The sequence below is a fragment of the Oreochromis aureus genome, linkage group 7, assembly GCF_013358895.1.
Source record: "Oreochromis aureus strain Israel breed Guangdong linkage group 7, ZZ_aureus, whole genome shotgun sequence".
NCBI lineage: Eukaryota > Metazoa > Chordata > Actinopteri > Cichliformes > Cichlidae > Oreochromis > Oreochromis aureus.
In genome coordinates this window covers 64,216,932-64,238,429 of record NC_052948.1, presented here as the reverse complement: position 1 = coordinate 64,238,429, position 21,498 = coordinate 64,216,932, and the positions used below count along the sequence as shown (strand labels likewise).

At 42.2% G+C, this 21,498-nt stretch overlaps 1 protein-coding gene across 1 annotated transcript; it reads right to left on the bottom strand.

The window, feature by feature from the left end:
• Positions 1 to 255: 255 nt before the first annotated feature.
• LOC120441003 lies at positions 256 to 7,747 on the bottom strand. Its single transcript, XM_039614585.1, has 5 exons — positions 7,486 to 7,747; positions 4,998 to 5,671; positions 4,750 to 4,795; positions 4,584 to 4,675; positions 256 to 446 (listed from the first exon to the last, which is right to left on the bottom strand). Exons 1-5 carry the CDS (start codon positions 7,513 to 7,515, stop codon positions 281 to 283), a joined length of 1,008 nt encoding a protein of 335 aa, XP_039470519.1. The 5' UTR covers positions 7,516 to 7,747; the 3' UTR covers positions 256 to 280.
• Between the last annotated feature and the right edge of the window lie 13,751 nt (positions 7,748 to 21,498).

The window sequence follows — 21,498 nt, the reverse complement described above, 5'->3', positions numbered from 1 at the left end:
CAAGACTTATGACTTAATGCTACATGTAACTAAATTGATATATATATATATATATATATATATATATTGTCTCTATATGATTTTGTTTTTTGCAACATCTTGCAGAGAACAGAGTCAAGGTGGCCAGGGTACCAGCTCGGTCAACCCTGAAAGACCATCCGTTCAGCAAGAAATGACCAGGTGAAAAAGTCGTAAACTAAACATTCTGCATGAGCATGAAATTTACGATGCACTTTATATCTTACCTGCTCTACACTCAGGGCTTGAATTACAACAACAGTCAATCACATAAAAAATACTTTTGGTAGTTCTGTGTCTCTGTCTCTCTCCTCCAAACCCAGATGGCTGCTGGTACTGAGCCGGGTTCTGCTTTTCCTCTGCACTGTCGCTTCATGCTGCTCAGTGTAAGGGATTGTTGAGGTTGAGTCCATATGTCCTGGGAACAACTGCTGGGCAATGAGACCATGCAATTTTCTGGGATTTCTTAGATAGAAAACTTGTGAACTCCACTTGTCCTTAGTCTTCACAGCTCACCTTTTTACAGTTTATTAAATCAAAATGCTCCACTTTATGCTTAGACATTATATCCAAAACTTGAGGATAACTCTGGCCAATCTAATTCCAGGTAGAGGCTATTATGTTTCAAACGTGCTTGATTAGCAATCTCAGTCAATCCTACATCAATCAAAACAATGCCACCAGGCATTTATGGTGACAGAATAAATTAAGTGAGTTATTATCATAAGTATTACAAAAATTTAAAGAAGGTCTGCTAAATGATGTTAATGCAGCACTACGGATGATACCTACAACCACGATTACCGACACTAACAAGCTGATCTACACTACGGCAGCAGTGATCAGTGAGATGCTTGTCTACAAGTTGAACAGCCACAAGGGGCAGTACCCTCCATGGAGAAGGAGGCTAGAGGGCAAGATCAAAGTAGCACGGAGGGAGGTTAGCCAACTAACGGAGTTGCAGAAAGGCGCGACAAAGAAGGTGCATAAGAAATACAGCAAGCTGTCCATACCTGAGGCCTTGGAAACTGCCAAGCAAAGACTCACAGCCTTGGCCAGCCGCTTGAGGAGGTACACCAGAGAGATCGAAGGCAGGAGAATAAACCAGCTGTTCTCCACAGAACCAGCAAAGGTGTACTCTCAGTGGCAGAGGAACAATAGCAGAACAGCACCACCAAGGCTGGAGACGGAGCAATACTGGAAGAGCATATGGGAGAAGGACGCAACCCATAACGGCAATGCTCAGTGGCTAGTGGATCTGAGGGCAGACCATAGCGACCTCCCTGAACAGGGTCCGGTAACCATCCTGATCCCCAAGGACCCCAAGAAGGGACCGGTCCCATCCAACTACCGACCAATAACCTGCCTCAGTACTACATGGAAGCTCCTGTCAGGCATCATATCGGCTAAGATGAACAGGCACATGGGTCAATACATGAGCGGGGCACAGAAAGGGATTGGCAAGAATACCAGAGGCGCAAAACACCAGCTACTGGCAGACAGAAGAGTCAGCCGAGACTGTAAGACCAGACTGACCAACCTGTGCACAGCCTGGATTGAGTACAAGAATGCCCCACAGCTGGATACTGGAATGCCTAGAACTGTACAAGATCAACAGGACCCTAAGAGCCTTCATCAGGAACTCAATGGGGATGTGGCGTACAACACTCGATTCACTGATACACACTACCAGGATATACAGCAATGACATTGGAATGTCGTTCGGACTGGAGAAGTGTAGTCGGATGGTAACAAAGAGAGGGAAGGTAGTCAGAACTGAGGGGATTGAACTACCAGAAGGCAACATTGCAGATATAGAGGACAGTTACAAGTACCTGGGGATCCCGCAAGCGAATGGGAACCATGAAGAGGCCGCTAGGAAAGCTGCAACCACCAAGTACCTGCAGAGGGTCAGGCAAGTCCTGAGGAGTCAGCTGGACGGTAAGAACAAGATCCGGGCCATCAACACCTACGCCCTGCCCGTGATCAGGTACCCTGCTGGGGTAATAGGCTGGCCAAAGGAGGAGATAGAAGCCACTGACATAAAGACAAGAAAGCTCCTTACCATGCATGGAGGGTTTCACCCCAAGTCCAGCACCCTGAGGCTGTACGCTAGGGGTGGGTTTTAATAATCGATTCATCGATTAAAATCGATTCTGGCTTGGATAACGTGAAATCGATTCATTAAAATCCTGAATCGATTTTTTAATATAAATTTATTTTGCCCGAAACGCCAGAATCTCAGGTGAAACCTCACAAAATTTCAACAACCACCAAACAGCCAAAACAGTAAATGAGAGCAGGTACAGGGATTCTGCACAAGGACGTAAACACACAGCGCGGACCCGCGGATCAGAATCAGTGAGATGTCGCCTTTCTCACCCGACGGGCGCTGCAGCTTTAAGCGGCTGCGCGCGCGCTCCCCGCGGACGGCAATCACTTTCTGGCAGACAATCACTTTTGGCACAACAACTGCACGGACACGGTCGGGGCTGAAAGCCGACAGCTCGCTGATTCTGATGTTTCGGCGGGTCCGCGCTTTGTGTTCACGTCCTTTTTGCGCTGATTCTAAAGCTTAGTTTTATCTCTCTCCAAACAATATTGACTGAACCAGCAGCAAAAGAAGATCCAAACTACGCTTCACATAAACATCGTCATGAAATCACTCTGACTTTTACTGTTTTGCTTCCACCATGATAAAATCACACTTCATGCACAGCTCTCTCTCTCTCTCTCTCTCTGTACTTCAAGAACAGTTTCCCGTCTAAAAATCTGTTTTCTGCATTATTCGCTCGCTTGTTACGCACAAGTCTACTGTTGTTTACAGCGCTGTCGGCCACTGGTTTTTTTTTTTTTTCGTTTTACATACTTCCGAAAAGAAAACCTAATTTCTGCCGTTCAATACTGAACAAATTTAAACTTTTTAAAATTATGCAAAATGCAAAACGCTTAACCGTGTCTCTAATAAAACCACTGTAACGTCAGAGGTAACGTTCATATGTTGATTAATGGTTTTCTTTCGTTTTTGATGTACTGCAGAATATTTTTATAAAATCCCAGGCCAGGAAAACCACCTTCATGGTTTTCTGTGTTTTATCTTCAGCTACTTTGACACAAAGGCATCTGCTGTGACGCTCACACCTTTGATAAAGTCTTGCGTGTGTCAGCTTCCTTTTTATAGATACAAAAATATGTAAATGTACTGATCTGAATTATAATATTTCTGACTGTCAAAATTTCCCAGATTCAAATTGAATTTAATCGAATCGGATCGAATCGAATCGGATCGAATCGAATTAAATCGAATCGTGGATCGAATCGATTCGGGACCTTGTGAATCGGAAACGAATCGATTCTAGAAATCAGTGACGATACCCAGCCCTACTGTACGCTAAGCGGAAGGAAGGGGGCCGGGGACTGGTGAGTGTTAGCACCACAGTCCAGGATGAGACAAGAAACATCCACGAATACATCACGAAGATGGCCCCAACTGACAGCGTGCTCAGTGAATACCTCAGGCAGCAGAAACCCAAGAAAGAGGAGGAAGGCGAGGAACCATCATGGAAGGACAGGCCCCTGCATGGTATGTACCACCGGCAGATAGAGGAGGTGGCTGATATCCAGAAATCCTACCAGTGGCTGGACAAAGCTGGACTGAAAGACAGCACAGAGGCACTAATCATGGCAGCACAAGAACAAGCTCTGAGTACAAGATCCATAGAGGCTGGGGTCTATCACACCAGGCAAGACCCCAGGTGCAGGCTGTGTAAAGATGCCCCAGAGACAATCCAGCACATAACAGCAGGGTGCAAGATGCTAGCAGGCAAGGCATACATGGAATGCCATAACCAAGTGGCCGGCACAGTGTACAGGAACATCTGTGCCGAGTATAACCTGGAAGTCCCAAGGTCAAAATGGGAGATGCCCCAAGGGTGATGGAGAATGACCGAGCTAAGATCCTGTGGGACTTCCAGATGCAGACGGACAAAATGGTGGTGGCTAACCAACCGGACATAGTGGTGGTAGACAAACAGAAGAAGACGGCTGTAGTGATCGATGTAGCGGTTCCGAATGACAGCAATATCAGGAAGAAGGAACACGAGAAGCTGGAGAAATACCAAGGGCTCAGAGAAGAGCTCGAGAGGATCTGGAGGGTGAAGGTAACGGTGGTCCCCGTGGTAATCGGAGCACTAGGTGCGGTGACTCCCAAGCTAGGCGAGTGGCTCCAGCAGATCCCGGGAACAACATCGGAGATCTCTGTCCAGAAGAGCGCAGTCCTGGGAACAGCTAAGATACTGCGCAGGACCCTCAAGCTCCCAGGCCTCTGGTAGAGGACCCGAGCTTGAATGATAAACCACCTGCAGGGGCGTGCTGGGTGTTTTTTTTTGTTTGTTTTTTAATATATATATATCTATATCTATATATATAGATATAGATATATATATTTATTTATTTTGAGGGAAGTTAGAATCATCTTAAACAACTTTTAATGAAATATCCACAGGTAGTCTTACAAAGGTATGTAAGAAAAGACCTAACACAGAATAAAATGCATCACTTATTACCTGAGAGGAAAACCAAACTTCTCGACTGATTTTTGGAAGAATGCCAGTGTTGTTGATGCCAGATTGTTGGAAGCAGCACCGAGATACATAATCTTTAGAGGAAAAAGAACAATGAGCAACTTCCATGTAAATACTGCATTTGATTTACTTACTAAACTAAACTTACCTTACAAGAAAAGCCATCAATACCTCCAAAGATCACAATGTTATAGCTGAATGGGGAAAACAAAATATTTTTTATCTTTTTTTGAATTATCACTTTGAAGTGTTTCAATGTAAGCAATGCAAGATGTAATTTATGTCCGTCCAGATGCAAATATAGTAATGAGTAAGATAACAAAATACAGTTATGAACATTTGCAGCTGAAAAAATTCTCAGGAATATCGTTCACTTCAAAAGATCAAATAATTTACCGTATCAGTTTATGGTTTGTGTCAATATGCATTAGAGACTGTGGTCCTGGGACGGAATAAACACGTCGAGCAATGCATCCCAAGGAAACCATCCTTGACACAACACCAGCTGTGTCAACACGGTGCATAGAACTTCGAACCCTTTGGTACTGGATTCTGTGTCCTCTGGCCTGAAGAAGTGCTTTCACCATCCGGTATCCAGCGTGAGGCTGCCTGGATTTTATGTCTGTAATGCATTGGTCCAACTCTTCATCTGACAGGCTGCTATAGAGTGCTTTGACTGAAAGATTGAACTCATTCATGCGTCGGAATACTGTGCTTCTGGACATTCCCAAAATTTTAGCAATGGCTGGGATGGACAAGTTCAGTTCCAGAAGGCTGTTAAGATGATAGGGGGAAAGAGCCATTCTTAGTCGCCCAGTAGGTCCCCACTCAAACTGAATGACAGCACTATGTAGAGTCATTTTATCCTTTTCTCTGTTTATCAGAGTATGTAAACTACATGATGCATCTAAGAGGACAGGGCAAACCTCAACTTGACCGGACAAAGCTTGTAGAAAAACTAGTTCCTGGGTGCGAATGAAATCTAAAAAGTCCAGATCCAGGGGAAGGTGTTCAAGACAATGTTCTAAACGTGAACGCAGTCTCTGAAGAATATGATGTAGGAGAAGATCCTAAGAAAGAGGAAAAGGTAGAATTATTTTTGTAATTTTTAAATCACCAACAAAAAGTGAGTTAAAAACACAATGTTAGTTACGTTAACTGAATATTCTTAGGCTATAAGATTCTAAAGTTTATTTTATCATATTTCCTTATGGTTCTTTCAAAAAAAGTTTATTTTGTAATTCATGCCATTTGTTGTAGTATTTTGATTTTCTGGTTAGGATTTTATTTATTCTTTTCTTACATCTTTTGTTTTAATAGCACAGTTTATTTAAAAATTGAGCTCGCAAGAGAAAAAGCTTTTTTTTCCCCTATTTTATCTTTTTTATTTAAATGTTTTTGAGAACAAAGCCAAACCAAACCTTACTGAAGAAAGCTGGAACTGATTTTTGAGTTTAGTGTTCCCAAGGAATACTCTGAATGGATGAAAAAAAATGAAAACAGATTACCTGGCGGTGTGTTTCATTTATGAAAAGGTCAGAAATTTAAATTTGATATTGTCAAATTTAATCTCTTTTGTTTATGAAACAGTGAGCATGAATTTCTTAATGGGTCGCTCAGTTTGGGGAATTTGTGGGTAGCCTGCAAGGGCCTCAACTTCTCCATTCCCACAATGTGCAACAAATGGGCACAGCTGATCTTCAAGAGTGGAACATCGGCCAGTTACTTCCAACTTTAACGCAGCTTGTAGTCTTGGAGAGCAGCATGCCAAAACTGCATGAACAACTTTTGCTAACAGTGGAAACGGATTGAGAAATCCACGTAAACAGATTCATAAACCGAAAGATTATTTTACAGGACTAATTTTCATATCAACCGCTGGCTGACCACAAACCCTGAGGGTGTATACGAGAAGCAGAAGGAATATCCCATTTAACTTATGCTATCTGTTTAAGTTTAGATAGTATTTGTAAAGATATTGACCATATCCTTTTCTGAAAGTGTGGATATAATGGATGGGGTAAGGTACTGGCATGCTACAACTTTATAGTTGTTAAATTCTGGGTACAAGTATACATGCCCATATTGTACACATGTTTTTAATAATATTATTATTATTTTCATCATCCTACCCAATTACATGTTCCTTTTAATCAGGTTGTGCTGTTTTAATGACTTTACAATATAATTTACATTGTGCTCCTTAAATTTTCCCTAATTGTATGTTATATTAATCCTATATTTGCGTTTTAATATTTCTAATGTTTGCCTTGCTTTCTGCACTTCCTGGTCTGCCTCTGTCTCGCCTGTATGGCTGCATTTACACCTAAATTTCCCCAACAAAGGATGTTTTAATTCACCACTATTCCAGTGAAACACGAGTCTCCCATCTTCCTGCTACCGGTCTCGAGTTTTTGTTCACCAAAGCACACACCAACTTCATACTGACGGACAGATCACTGCCCTATTCCCGCCTTGTCTGACCGTGTTTTGTGGCTTTGGTTCACTTCACCTCACGCTTCCCCATTCTAGTCATTAAATCAAGCCGTTCTGCAACCATGGCAGCCATTCACTCTATGGCTTTATTCATGGTGTATTTTATCCCTTCACCAAATGCCGTTCTCGTTTCCCACATTATATTTGCAGTGTTCGTCTATCTATCAATATCTGCGGAGTATGGTTTTGTACCGAGTATCCTATTTTGTAGAGCACAGCATGTAAAGGTTAGCTCGGTTAGCAGGATGCTAGCATGTAGCGCTTAGTGAGACACGCCTCAGACGAGTTGAGCAAAGACCCCGTCTGTGTACTTTATACGTGACCAACTGATTTAAATAAAATTAACGTTTCAAAAGACAAACTTGAAGATAGAACACAATACACTTACCGGAGAACCGCCAGGGTTTGCCGCTGCCATCTTGCCGCTCCTAAATTCAAAACTGCCTCTGCAGACAGGCAGGGGAGGCGCGGAAATTTTCTTTGAGTTAGTCAAACGTTTTCCTCAGTTCGAGTAGATGATAAAATAAAATAAAAATGAATGGGATTTTAAGTAGGACTAGGCGTTCTGTAATGATCTCTATTTAGGAGAAAAACTTAATCACTCACCTCTAAACAGCTCTCTTTTCAGGAGACACACTGCTGGCTAACGGTGTCATGTGATCAAACAGCGTAATTTAATTGGCTGAGAGCCGCTCGACTCGATCTAGTGCTGATTGCTCTGGCTTGGGTCATTTAAGTTCATCACTTTTGCAGTTGAATTTTTGGAGGTGAATTTTTGCAGGTGAATTTTTTGCAGGTGAATATTTGATGGTGAATTTTTTGCAGGTGAATTTTTGTAGTTGAATTTTTTGCAGGTGAATTTTTGCAGGTGAATTTTTTGCAGGTGAATATTTGATGGTGAATTTTTTGCAGGTGAATTTTTGCAGTTGAATTTTTTGCAGGTGAATTTTTGCAGGTGAATATTTTTGCAGGGGAAATTTGGTTGTGTCCTTGGGCAAGACACTTCACCCGTTGCCTACTGGTGGTGGTCAGAGGGCCCAGTGGCGCCAGTGTTCGGCAGCCTCGCCTCTGTCAGTGCGCCCCAGGGTGGCTGTGGCTACAATGTAGCTTGCCATCACCAGTGTGTGAATGTATGTGTGAATGGGTGGATGACTGGATATGTAAAGCGCTTTGGGGTCCTTAGGGACTGTTAAGGCGCTATATAAATACAGGCCATTTATAGGCATGGCCAGCAGGATGGAGGCTGTCCTGGCGCCCACGCTCCACATGAACCAGAACAGAGACGACAACACGTCAGTCAAGACCGGTAGCCCCGCCTACTCTGACATCTCTGATGCTGGGGAGGATGGCAAGGGTAAGGCAGAGGGGGTAAAGGTCAAGCCAGAGCCTGACCAGGGACCTCGTGAGGGTGCCAAGAAGGCACTGTTTCCCCCTCAGGCATCCAATAAAGATTCGCCGTACTACCTCAGCTACGACGCCTACTACTCCCCCACCTATGCCAACCCCAGCCCGGGACCAGCGCCTGCAGCACCACCTCATGGTGAGATAGCACAAGTGAAAGTGAAAAAAAGAGGAGGAGCTGGAGGTGGGAGAGAAGGGAAAACTGAAGGAGGAGCCTCAGGAGGAGAGAAAGGTGGAGCCAGGGCCTCCGCAGCCATCAGTCATCCAGCAGCGCTCCAACATGTAAATCCAGCCGCTCTATTACAACTAGTACTACGTCCCTCCCTACTCCCACAAGCAGGCCTACCACGCCCACCTCTTGGCCTCTAACCCCGCCTACCGTCAACAGTATGAGGAGCAGCGACATCACCACATGGCAAGAAGGCGGAGAGCAAAGAGCGCGAGGCTTCCGTGAAAGAAGAGTGGAAGCAGAAGGCGTCGGTACTGCCCACTCTCTCCAGAGCCCGCCAGCAAATACTCGGAGGCTGCGAAACCGCAGGAGGACGACAGGTGGAAGGAGGAGCGGGAGAGGAAGGTGACGGAAGAGAGGTCACGGCCCAAGGAGAGCGTCCAGAAAGACGAGGCGGTGAGGGAAGCGACGGAGGGCAGGACACAGCTGCCCCCCAAGAAGCTCCGTGGGGGCGGGAAGGAGACTCGTCCGCCTCACATGCAATTCCCCTCGCCGCTGGCCCAGCATCAGGTCTACGTGCCCTGCATGCACGGACTGTACGCCTACAGCCAGGGCTACGAGCCAAGCCACCCCGGGTACAGAGGTATGTCCTCGGTCATGATGCAAAATTACACAGGTGAGAAACTCACACATGACATAAAGCAGGTGCACGTTGCACCAAAGAGAGCGCGAGGGCGCCGAGGGCTGGAGAGTGAAAACCAGCGAGGAGCGCGAGTGTTTTGGTTTGACCGAAATGTAAAAAGCCACGTTTCTTTGTGGTTTCCGAGGGACAAGTGCCAGCTGTTGGTTTTGGTTTCTGTTTAGGCTCGCCGGTACCAAACCTGCCAGCTGTTCACGGTGATAAGACTTCAGGAAGCCGCACTTCAACGTGCAACTTCCTCTATAAACCACCAATTTTCTTTCTTTTTTTTTTTGCGCCTGTCCCGTTTGGCTCTTTTGCCATCAGAATTATTGTCTAAAGGCGAAGAAAGATGCCCAACGGATTTACTTTACCAAATGGACCATCCCAGCCTTGCCGTAATGGTCTATTTGATTCACCTTTTATTGTTTATTTTATTTTCACTTGCTGAATACGGGACAGACTTGACTGGAGGAAAGAAAGGGGAGAAAGAAAGAGGGAAAGAAAAACAGCTGAGAAGAGGGACGGGAAAAAGGGCAAAAACAAAAACCAACAGAATAAGCAGACAAAAAATACATATATCGATCACCTGGATCACCTGTTGAGAAAGAAAAAAGAAAACAAGCAGAAGAAAACGACAGTAATAGAATAAACAACATCACAATGATATATGGGAATATGACAGTAAATACTAAATATTAAACATTATTGTGCAGCACGTAAGATTGACAGCGCAGTGTGCTTTGAGGTAGGAGCCAAAAAGGGTGTAGTTTGTGTGTGTGAGCACCCGTGTGTACACCTGTGAGCATGGACACGCTTGTATTTAAAAGGTTCCTTCATGTAATGATCTGCTAGAGGGTGTGGGGGGGCCACTGCCCCGTCCTCCAGGGTATGAAGCAGGTATTGAGGAGATCAAAACTCCAGACATCCAGAGGCCCCCAGAACACAAGAGACCAAGGAAGACCAACAGAGGGGCAGCCGCGCCACTATCCCAGAAAGAGCTGAGGAGAGTCCCAGATGAGGGGTCACTCAGCAACCGCGGAGCAGAAGCCAGGGGGGGTTGCAGTGACGTGCCCGTGAGCTCCGCCGGCAGCCAGCTGTGCCTGAGTGACCGAGCCCCAGGCCGAGAGGCTGAGGGCACCCCACCCCCGAAGTGGCCCGAGCGAGCCCCAGGCTCCAGGCCCCGGCAAGCAGCCACCAAGGAGTGAACCGGTGTGTACCTGGATGCCCATCCCCGGACACAAAGAACCACCAACGCACCGATGTCTGAGGGCGTCCGCCACCGGCAGGGGAAGTGGTGGGGGGAGATAGGCCTCCAAACCTTGGAGGGCCTGAGATGTCCCCAGAGAGGTGGCGTCTGATACTCAACCTGACATATAGACACAGACATACAGGCACACACAAATACAAACATCCATTCCCACCCTCATGCTCTCATAACCAATTACTCCACACTCAACCAACGTGGAGACAGACATAAAGAGACACTGTACACACAATCACACTCCCCAAGTGTACTCTAAGAACCGGGTCTAGGTAGGTCTAGACATTTCCACCTAGCCAGATCACCTTCTACTTTCTTTAAAAGTGGGATATGGTTTAATTTAGTTAGATCTGCAAGCTTGGGAGAAACATTAATACCTAAATATTTTATATTTCCCGATTGCAGTGGAGTAGAAGAGGAATTATGGAAGGAGCAATTAATCGGAAGGACTGTAGATTTTGACCAGTTAATTGAGTAATCTGATATTCTTGCAAAAGAGTTTATCAATTCAATCACCCCAGAGATATTGGTTTGTGAGTTTTGGAGAAAAAGTAACACATCATCCGCATAAAGACTGATTTTATGTTCCACGTTCTTGCATTTTATGCCCTTAATTACTGAATTCTGTCTAATTGCTGCTGCTAGTGGTTCAATAAAAATTGCAAACAGTGAAGGGGAGAGTGGGCATCCCTGCCTGGTGCCCCTCAGGAGACAGAAGCTGGAGGATGTCTGGTCATTTGTTCTGACACAAGCTGTTGGGGAATTATATAATATTTTTAACCAGTTGATGAAAGAAGATCCAAAACCAAATTTGTGTAAAGTTGCAAATAGAAATTTCCAGTTAACTCTGTCAAACGTTTTTTCTGCATCTAAAGAAAATATTGTAGTTTCGATGTTTTTTCTGTATGAGTAGTCTATCAAATTAAGTAATCTACGTGTATTTGTTGATGAGTGCCTACCTTTTATGAAACCAGTTTGGTCAGGATGAATAAAGAGGGGGGTTATTTTCTCTAGTCTCTTCGAGAGAGCTTTGCAGATTATTTTAAGGTCTACATTTATAAGGGATATTGGACGATAGCTTGAGGGATATACAGGGTCTTTGCCTGGTTTTAGCAGGAGATTAATGTTTGCAGAATTCATATTTGATGGAAGTCTGCCATTTTCTTTGATTTCCAACAACATTCTGTAAAAAACTGGTGCTAGAATCGTCCAGAATTCTTTGTAGAATTCTGCAGGAAAGCCATCTGGACCTGGAGCCTTATTATTGGGCATACTTATCAGGGCTTCCTGGAGTTCACCTGATGTCAGTGGCGAATCCAGCGCCATTGCTTGAGAGTCTAATAATTTTGGGAGAGTTATGTTGTCTAAAAACTGATCAATTTCCTTTTTAGATGGGTTTATTTGTGGTGAATACAACGTTTTATAGAAATCCCTAAAAATGTTGTTATTGTGTTCCCAGATGAATCTTGAACAGCACATATAGTTGTTCTTTCTTTCTTTATTTTTAGCTGGTTTGCTAGAAATTAACCGGATTTATAAATATGTTCATAATTTTGTAAGCGTAGCCTTTGTACTAAGAATTTTGGGGTTTTTTTCAGTTATCTCATTTAATTCTAGTTTTGTTTTGCGTATTTTGTTCAATGTTTCCTGATCTTGGTGGGACGCGTAGGCTTCTTCTAGTGATTTGATGGTTTTTTCTAATTCCTGAATATTTTTGTTTTCTTTTTTCTTTTATGTGATGAGAAAGAAATTATTTTACCTCTCATCACAGCTTTCCTGCTTCCCATAGAACAGAAGCTGATGTTCCGGAGTGTCATTAAAGTCTAAATATGAAGTCCACTCTTTTTAAAATATTTAATAAAGTCTTCATCTTTAAGCAGTGATGTATTAAATCTCCAGTTTTTACTTGGCGTAGTATTATTCTTGTGCATTAGTGCTAAAGATACAGGAGCATGATCGCTGACAGCTATAGGGTGAATCTCAGTGTCTGAAATGTCCCTCAGCAGTGAGCTGCTGACCAAAATTTTGTTCAAAGCTGGTGGGGGTAACACGGAGCTCCTTTGTATTTTTAGTGGATTCATTCTGAGTTTGTGAGAATTCCTAAGTTTGTTGGAGAACACAGTTACACACTAATCACCACTTTTAGTTGTTTTTCCATTAAATGACCTGAAAAATGGCGTACTGTACCTTTAGAGCTGCTGCCTGAAACTTCACTGCCTCAAGCTGTCGCCACGTCATCATGTCGAACCGTCCGCCGAACTATGTTGTTTTTTACGTTTGTCTCTCCAGGCTCGTACCTGCCAGCCAGTTACTACGCCTCCTCATATGGCGGGAAGGTGGGGGCGGGCGAGGACAGCGAGAAGCCCTCCAGGTCGAGTCCGTCGGTGAAGCCGTCCAGCGAGGCCAAAGCTCTGGACCTGCTGCAGCTGCACGCCAGTGTTATGGGTTCGAAATTGAGGATGAGAGTAAAACAATGATGGTCCAGAAGAGGTCAATCAAACAATTGATTTTAATGAATACACGCAGCGTGGAGAGGTGCAAACTGCAAAACAGTTGTACATCTCTACCCAAAATACACTCTAGATTGCTTTTATAACATCAGGGTATTGTAACGCCCCTTCTTGCGTTTACAAGCACATAATTTGCATGTACAGAACATTCATGTATTTTAAGAATTAAATGCAACATAGAGGTTCCTCCTTGTGGCATACTCTTCCGAATATGGTGATGACCTAAGGCCTTTGAGGTCACCATGGACTGGACATCCTTCCGTCACCTGTAACTAAGCAAACTCAAATGCAACAAGAAGCTGAATACATTCAGGCCTTTGCTCAGCTACTATTTTACTGTAACAATATACTCAGCCTATAAGCTTTTAAGATTATAGATTTAACTCAACAATTTAAGTGGTTGTAACTGCACCTGTAATAAACATGTTAATATTAGATTATGATAACCCCTGTAATACAAATTATAACATAATGCCAACAACTTCAATAAATGCTTGGATGAAATGATAATTAATGCAATGATAAAGATGATGGTTATGAACAGTAACCCTAAAATAATTCCTATAATTCTACAATTCCCTCTCTTGACGTCTCTTCCAGAGACGTCACTCCTGACCCACTCTGTCACCTCTAGATCCATTAATGGCATCATGGGCCCCGAAACCACCATTCCCAGGTCTACTGCCTTCGCTCTGACCCTCTCTAGCCGTCCCCCCTGACTCAGCAAACCAGACAATAACCTCACGTCATCTAGGTGGTCCAGTAATAAAACGCCAGCTCCCACTTGAAAACACTTCATGCTTAAGTGGTCTCTGCTCCTTTCCTGGGTCCCTCTCTAGTGGAAATCTAGTGGAATGGACCCTCGTCATCAATCACTAAGTAAACTGAATTGGCGCGGGTCTCAAATAAGACGTAGAAGACACTTGGGCCTTCGCTCAGGCCTGCTACTAGATTTATGTGTATTGTAAGCATGCATGCAATTAACCTGCTATGTTCTCATCTTCCCTCAACATGTATCACCTGGACACTCTCACCAGTGAAGCTTAAAACCCTCTTGGACGGAACATCAACTCTAAACAAGCACAGTTATGCAATGTGTATAAAATGAACTAAACCTGTGAATAGAATGAATGTGATGACAACCCTATTCAATGCAATATGAACCCTGTAGACAATATTACTGGTAAACAATGCTGTAAAACATGTTCTTAATGCAATCATAATAATGCAGATTATATAATAGGAATAAAGAATTTCCCTCAACCCAGGCAGGGTTCGCAACCCTCGCCATTATCTTTACCAACCATCCTCTGACACAAGGAATGATACCACAACTAGCGATGACCAATATTCCCAAAAATACAGTCAAAGAAAACATCACTGACACTTGCCAAGTTTACTTAGCCACACCTTTCCATTGTCCAAACACAGATGTCATCCAGGGCGCCAGCAGATTTTCGATACCTGAGTGCTCATGCATGGTTTTAGATAATTCGATTTTGCTCTCCGTCAGTGAACTCGGACCTAATTGTTCTGCGAACCCCATCATGGCGTCCCTGGTTTGGTTAGAGAGTCTCAGCAGGTTGTAATGAACATAATGCGGCCAACATTTTTCTTAGGCATTACGCAAAGAAATATACTCTCAATCCTGCAACTACCTGACTTACCAGCTTGCACTCATTAGAACTCCCTGGGCACTCCTATGGAGTCTATCCAGGTCGGCGAGTTCAAACGAGGATCATATGCATGGGTAGTCTGGGTCCCTCTTTGGCCAAAATGTATCTCTTACGTATGGCAGCTAAAGTTCACGTGTTATGTTGTGGAATAGCCTTTACCTGGTTTCCAATAAGCATGATCGGAGCTCCCAATCGCACCATCGCACATGTCCCTCACGCTTCCCATAGGAACACGAATATCTTCCCACAGTATTAGTAGAGCCCACTTCTTGCCCATGTTCCAATTACCGTGGTAGGGTCGCTTACATTGTTGGTGGTTCGTCCTGTGAGTGTGACAGCACACCTAGTTGGGTCGATCTCTCCCACCTTGTACTTTTCATTATCTGTAGAAAACTTGAAACATGTAATTATCTTATTTTAGCATAAATGGTCCCACTGCTGTATGCTTTGAAATGGCAGGAAAAGTCTGGACAACAAAGTACAGTTGCCAGTAGTCACTTCACTTCTAGTTAACTGTAACATACAATCATAGCCCCACTCATCCTCTAATGCAATGGTGCGGGCTCTGTAAACAACCGTGACCTAGCTGAAGCACAGACAACACAGTCAGATACATGTTGTTCTCTAGCATCTTGAGCCACCCAATCAAGCCAGAGGTTACTGTCCTTGAAACCCGTGGCGCGCTTTTATCAACTCTTTAAGCTTCAGTCTAAAGTAATCTGTTGTCAGAAGTACTCTCCTTTTGGTTCCTGTTCCTTTTGAGCTACTGTTCCCGAAGTTACCATCTGATCAGTCAGAATGGTGATTAAGCTTTCTGCGGCGGCTTAGACTTTGCATCAACTAAATTTACCCTAAGCATATCATGGGGTGATTGCAGACCCGTACATCATACGCTCTCCAGCTACTACTAGCTCCTGTACACTTAATGACGTCACACAAATCAAATGTGAATGAGCTGGTAGACCCTTTACCATAATTCAACCCTATGCCCTTATTCCTGCTGAGACACTCATCACCTTTACCTGACCCCTCGCGCTTTTGTCTTTTTTACCGATCCTGTTTTAGCAACTACAGTCTCAGGAAGTGCTGGGCTGGACTGGCCTCCGTGTTCAGACAAGTGGTTCGGAGTGCCCTGCAAAATATAGACAATAAACAACACAGCCATAGTTAATATCATTGCATACAATAAACATGTAGTTGTAAGGAACATTCTAATCAGTTTTCTCATTACGTGTCTCTGATTCGTGTGTTTGCATCATGTTATATAAACTTTGTATACTTTGTAGTGCATTATGCTAAACAAACCAACCCTTTCAATTCCCCAACCCTATCTGTCTCCTCAACAGGTTGTATGTTTTCAATGTTTCCTTATTATTTTGTCATAAAATAAATCAAACAAATAACTTAAGCTGTGTGATGGCACCTTGCGTTTTACCAGGCTGTGAGCTGCCCTGAATCTACTTGCTACACCCCCTTTCACCCAATTTAATTTCTCAATCTTAGTTTAAACTATTCCTGACCTTCCCCTTCTCTCATCTGATCATCTCAAGCACGTCCTGTACCAAATTTGCTTCCTCTTTTCAAGCCCACATTTAATTACAAGCTCTAACACATTTGCCCTATACGGCGGTCTCGACGTGTTTCCTGTCTACTTACAAAAATACCAGAGTTATTCTCATAACTCAGAGCTTAAGTTCCCCTTTTCTAAGTCTGTATGTTCAAGAAGAGAGCAAGCTGCTAGTCGGTAAACAACTTTATCATCACATAAGTTATTAGGTAAAAGTCACGTAGACACATTTCATGTAGCTAATAACATATATACAATTTTCCTTTGACATATCTGTATGTGCACGCCTAAATTATAACCTCTTATTCTAGAAATCAAAAATAACCTGAAAATAACACTTTCTGCCTCAGTTTTACCATACCTAAATTATCAAAAAACCTAAACATCATCAAGTAATCCTAAAACCCCTTTCAAATTAAACCTTAAATCCTGTAACTCCCCCCTTTTTGTGACACATCTCATGTGTTACAAACTCAAAATCCTTCACTCAGGTTAGGGCATTAAAAGAAAAGGTTAGTCATATCATATTAAGTCTACATGCTCCGGACCTTCAAACCTGTTTTTAAGGAATGAAATCAAATTAATCATCATGTCAAATCTTTTCTTGGCTCCATCCACAGCCTGCATCCTTGGAACGTCCTAGAAACAAAAACCTGTGTGTTAACCAGAACTTCACATTTCATACTCAATTTCCCCACTTATGATCCAACCTGTGTTATAACACAAAATAAACTTAAACAGAACAGTTATTAATCATGTGTTACCTCAGTTAATGGTAACTTGAGTTACCTCAAACAATGTTTCCCTTTTAGCATTTGGCATTCTATAATGTAATAACATAATCCAACCCCAGTAAATAATTTTCTCAAAACAAACATCAACATCCCCAGAATTAAGTCTTCCACTCCTCCTGTTTGTCAACCTTTTATTTATTTCCCCTCTTGGTCCGATCACTCGCATTCACTCACATGCATTCACACATGATATTTTTTGCTGATACTGCAGCCTTCTGCGCACGTCATCAGATGCTCCACATCAGCAAAATGAGCTCAATCTTTTGTTTTATTTCGTTTTCCTTTTTAGGAAAATAGTTCTCTATACTTTTGACTGGATTGACTCGCTGCAATCCTTACTTGGTAATTTGTCCGCGCCGTCAGTTCACTCTCTTCCAGGCCTGCTTAGAGCAAAAATGAGAAAAAAGAGAGCTGATTGTTAGCTCATCAAAGTACAAAACAAAATCACCTGACAGGTTTTTTCTAAGTGCACTGTTATAAAAACTATGGGCCCTTTTAGACATGTCCATGTTTATCAAAACTCCCTCTATTAAAATGAAAACAACAGCCCCAAAAATCTTAAACCATCTTAAATTTCACCCATTCAACGCACTGAAAACCTTGTCCAAACTGCACAACTGTTTTACACACAACCATGTCCCCTTAGACACTTCACCATACTTAGATTCAGCCTAAAATATAAACACGTTATAACAATGTGTCAACACTAAATTATAAATTTCTTGTCCAAATCTGCACCTTCAACAGAAATACATGTTGAAACCTTAACACCTTATTGAATTATTTTCATTTTCTTTCTATACTAATCACTTACTTTTATCAATCAGTGCAAAAGCACTCCTAACTCACTCTTATAAAACTGCTTTAATCACTTTTCTTCTGTTAATTTCCATTTATTTTATTAAACATTCACACCATTCTCTCACTCATACAACCAGCAAGCTGATCTTCATTGCATATGCTTGTGTTCTTAGCCAGGTTTTTAATCAATGTCTCTATGCATTAAGCTTTGATTAGACAAGCTTCATGAGCTTGTCTTTGTAAGGTTAATGCATTTTCTGTTTGTGTGTGGTATTTTGCATCTATGGCTTCGCAGTCTCCCAGACTCCTTCCCAATTCTCCAGTTAAGCAGTCAGTTTTTCTTTCCCGAATTACTAGCCCAAACTTTTGATCTCCCACCTTAAATAAAAGCACTCCTGGTCTTCAGCCAGGAGTTAGGGCTACTTTTCAGGTTCCTGGACACATCATTCTGTGAACAATTCAACCAGAAACTTGCCTTAACATATCCATTGATGTTAACCTATAATTTTCTTCCGACTGCTGCTGTGGAGAATTTGTCCGGTTCTGCTTTACTCCTGAAAATAACAAAACTAAGACATTTTCATTATTATCACAAGTGCCTAAATAACCCATTTCTCTATCTCTGATCAGAAACACCAATTATGCCATGCATGTAAGCGTGTTCTTCCTTGCATTTTATGTTAATTGAGTGTAAACTGCTTCTTCATTGCATCCTATATATTCATATTTAATTTATGCATTTCACCACTGAGCTTTAGATTCAAACTATCTCACTTCTAATTCATTTCAAAAATAATCTCACATGTAACAATTTGTATGTGTGTTTTCTATTCCTTAAGGTAATGACAATTATTTCTTTCATTATTCTCACCTTTTCTAGTGTTTACCTCTTTGTTATGCTGTGGTGGACATCCCTAAACAGTCATGAGTTCAGGCTTTCAACTTTCAATCCAATTATATCCTATATTCTCGCAGTCCAACTCGTCCAGCTTCACCTGAGACTGGACCCTATCCCTTTCTCATAGTGTCCTGTTCGGGCTTCAAAGCTCCAGCAAACACAGTCTGTTTCCTCTCTGTTTTGGTCTTTCCGTATTCTTCTTCGACGTTAAGTTCCCGTCCGGCTTTTCAGTCTTCTCTTCCAAGATTACTTCAAGCATGGCAAATATCACACTCAATGTCCAGTGCTCTTCCACAATTCTTTATCCCACTGTTCAACTGCCCAGCCTGTATTTTCACAGTACATGTTGCTTTTCTTACATGCTGCTGCTGGTCGTCAGTCGTCATCAGTGTTAATGGATCAGTGGTACTGTCGTTTGCCTGCTGTATTCGAGTCCGCGATGTTCTGTCGGTCTTCATCAGGCGATTGACTGTCCTTTGAACTTCTTCTCAGTTTAGGGACAAAGTGACAGGTGAAGCTGTAGATTTTCAGCCAAAAAGTGGCCTGTTTTTCCCAATTGTTCCTCTATACTTTCTGCCGGTTACTCAAGGTTCAATGTTGAGAGAATTCCACCTGTATTGGCACACTAAAGCATACAATTAGTATTATATTCATTTTTTATCTTAAAACCTCGATTTGCTTCATCTGCCCAGAGTTAAATCTCTCTCTCTACTCTGGGTGCACACTTGTCACCGTGAGCTTCCCTTTTATGGGCATGCATTTCCTGTCGCAGACACACACACGGTTTCCTGTTTCTACAGCTTCTGCAGAGACTTCCTTTTAATTTCACAGTCTACAAATAATCAGTAATTCTACTAAATCTTTATCTAAAAGCAATATGCCTTCATTTCACTCACACACATTTTAATAGCGCTCTTTCACACATCAGGACAACTAAGACTTCTCCACACATCACCATTCTTTAGGTCAGTTTTGTAGCATCAGTCACACAATCATTTCTTGAGTGGGTGTACTAAGTGCATATACTTATGTGTTTTTAAACAGAAAAATAAACTCAACCTCTCATAACATCAGTCAAGGTCAAATATCTTCATAGACCCAAAAGTAAGCATATTATTTCCCTAGTCAAAAGTCAAACCGTTACTCACAGTAATTTTTAATCTAACAGCCTTTGTGTTTTGAAACTAAAAGAGGAAGGAACAGCGCCCAATTTAAACTGCGCATGTTGTCACTCAACAACACACACACAGAAAATGTAACTGTATATATTATCTCAAACTGAAACAGAACCCATCTAAAAATCCTAAAACATCTTACTTGACACCCCAAAACACACATAAACACAGACATCTTTTTAATTAAATTATCTCAAATTCAATTTCAGTTCTTAGAACCCAGATAACGGTCTTAAGTATCAACAGTTTATGTATCCTATCTCAAAACCCAGCAAAAATTCATACAGTCATGGCAAGAAATAAAACTTTACTTACAGTCTTGTAATAAACAAAACCAGCGTCTTAAATACAGGCATCAGCCATGTGTAGCAGTCTCTATAAACTTCCTATCAGTCTTACACAGTTTTACCTAGTACAGACACGTGTCAAGCAAACCCCATACTCATATTCTACAGTTATCATGAAATACTTATCATAATCAACAACAGTCACACAAATATAATAAACATAAACTGCATTTCTTCCTTAAAACACAGATTGAAGTCGTCCTTAACCCAGGCTCTGCAGTCAGTCATTAGCCACTCATTAGTAAACAGGAAATGTCACTCTAAATAAGTCACAGGCATCTCATTTACATAGACACAGACACACTCTCAAAATAACCAGCCTGCTGCAGTGCCCGTGGCAGACAGAGCGTATATACAAACATAGAAATTATAACACAGAGACGTCTGATAAATTAAATAATATTTACAAGGCCTTAAATTGCACAACCTACATAATTTAGACAAAATTTGAATTAACCCTCCAAGGGACAAACTCCAAGTTTTTGATCATCAATGACAGTCTCAGTTCCAAACTGTATCTGCTCTAATCCCTAAATATCCTAAGTAAATTTAAAAGCATCCAACGCCCAAGCTCCAAGCTTTACTGCCCAAAAAGTGCATAAACCGTTCCAAACGGCAAAGTGGTCCAACCACTAGTTATTCTGGAGTGCCCCAAGCTCCACAGTGACCAACTGACTATCCTCATAGAGGACGGAGTCTAAGTGTCCCCGACTCCGGCAAGCGTTACCTCTGGGCGATGCACTTCCTAGAACTTCCCACAGTTCCGTCCTACAGAAATTTAATCGTGTTTTAAAGACATCCTGTGAAACCACAAAACCGACTATATTGATGTCCAAGCCCAGCTTTATATTCAATTATAACTGTATGACCATATACAGATTTCAAATGACCTATTTCCTAAATTCAGTAGTCCAACTACTTTAAATTCTCTTTCCTTAGCAGTCCAACTGCATTTCCTTTAATCAGTACTGTCACTTAACCTTACATTATCATTACTTCAACTTCAATTCTCATGAGATTTTCACCAAAATCAAAACAGACCTTTACCAGTAATTTTCAGTGAGTAGACTTTCAATTTTGTCAGAACCAATTCAGCACTGTTTGGAAATAATTCAACAGG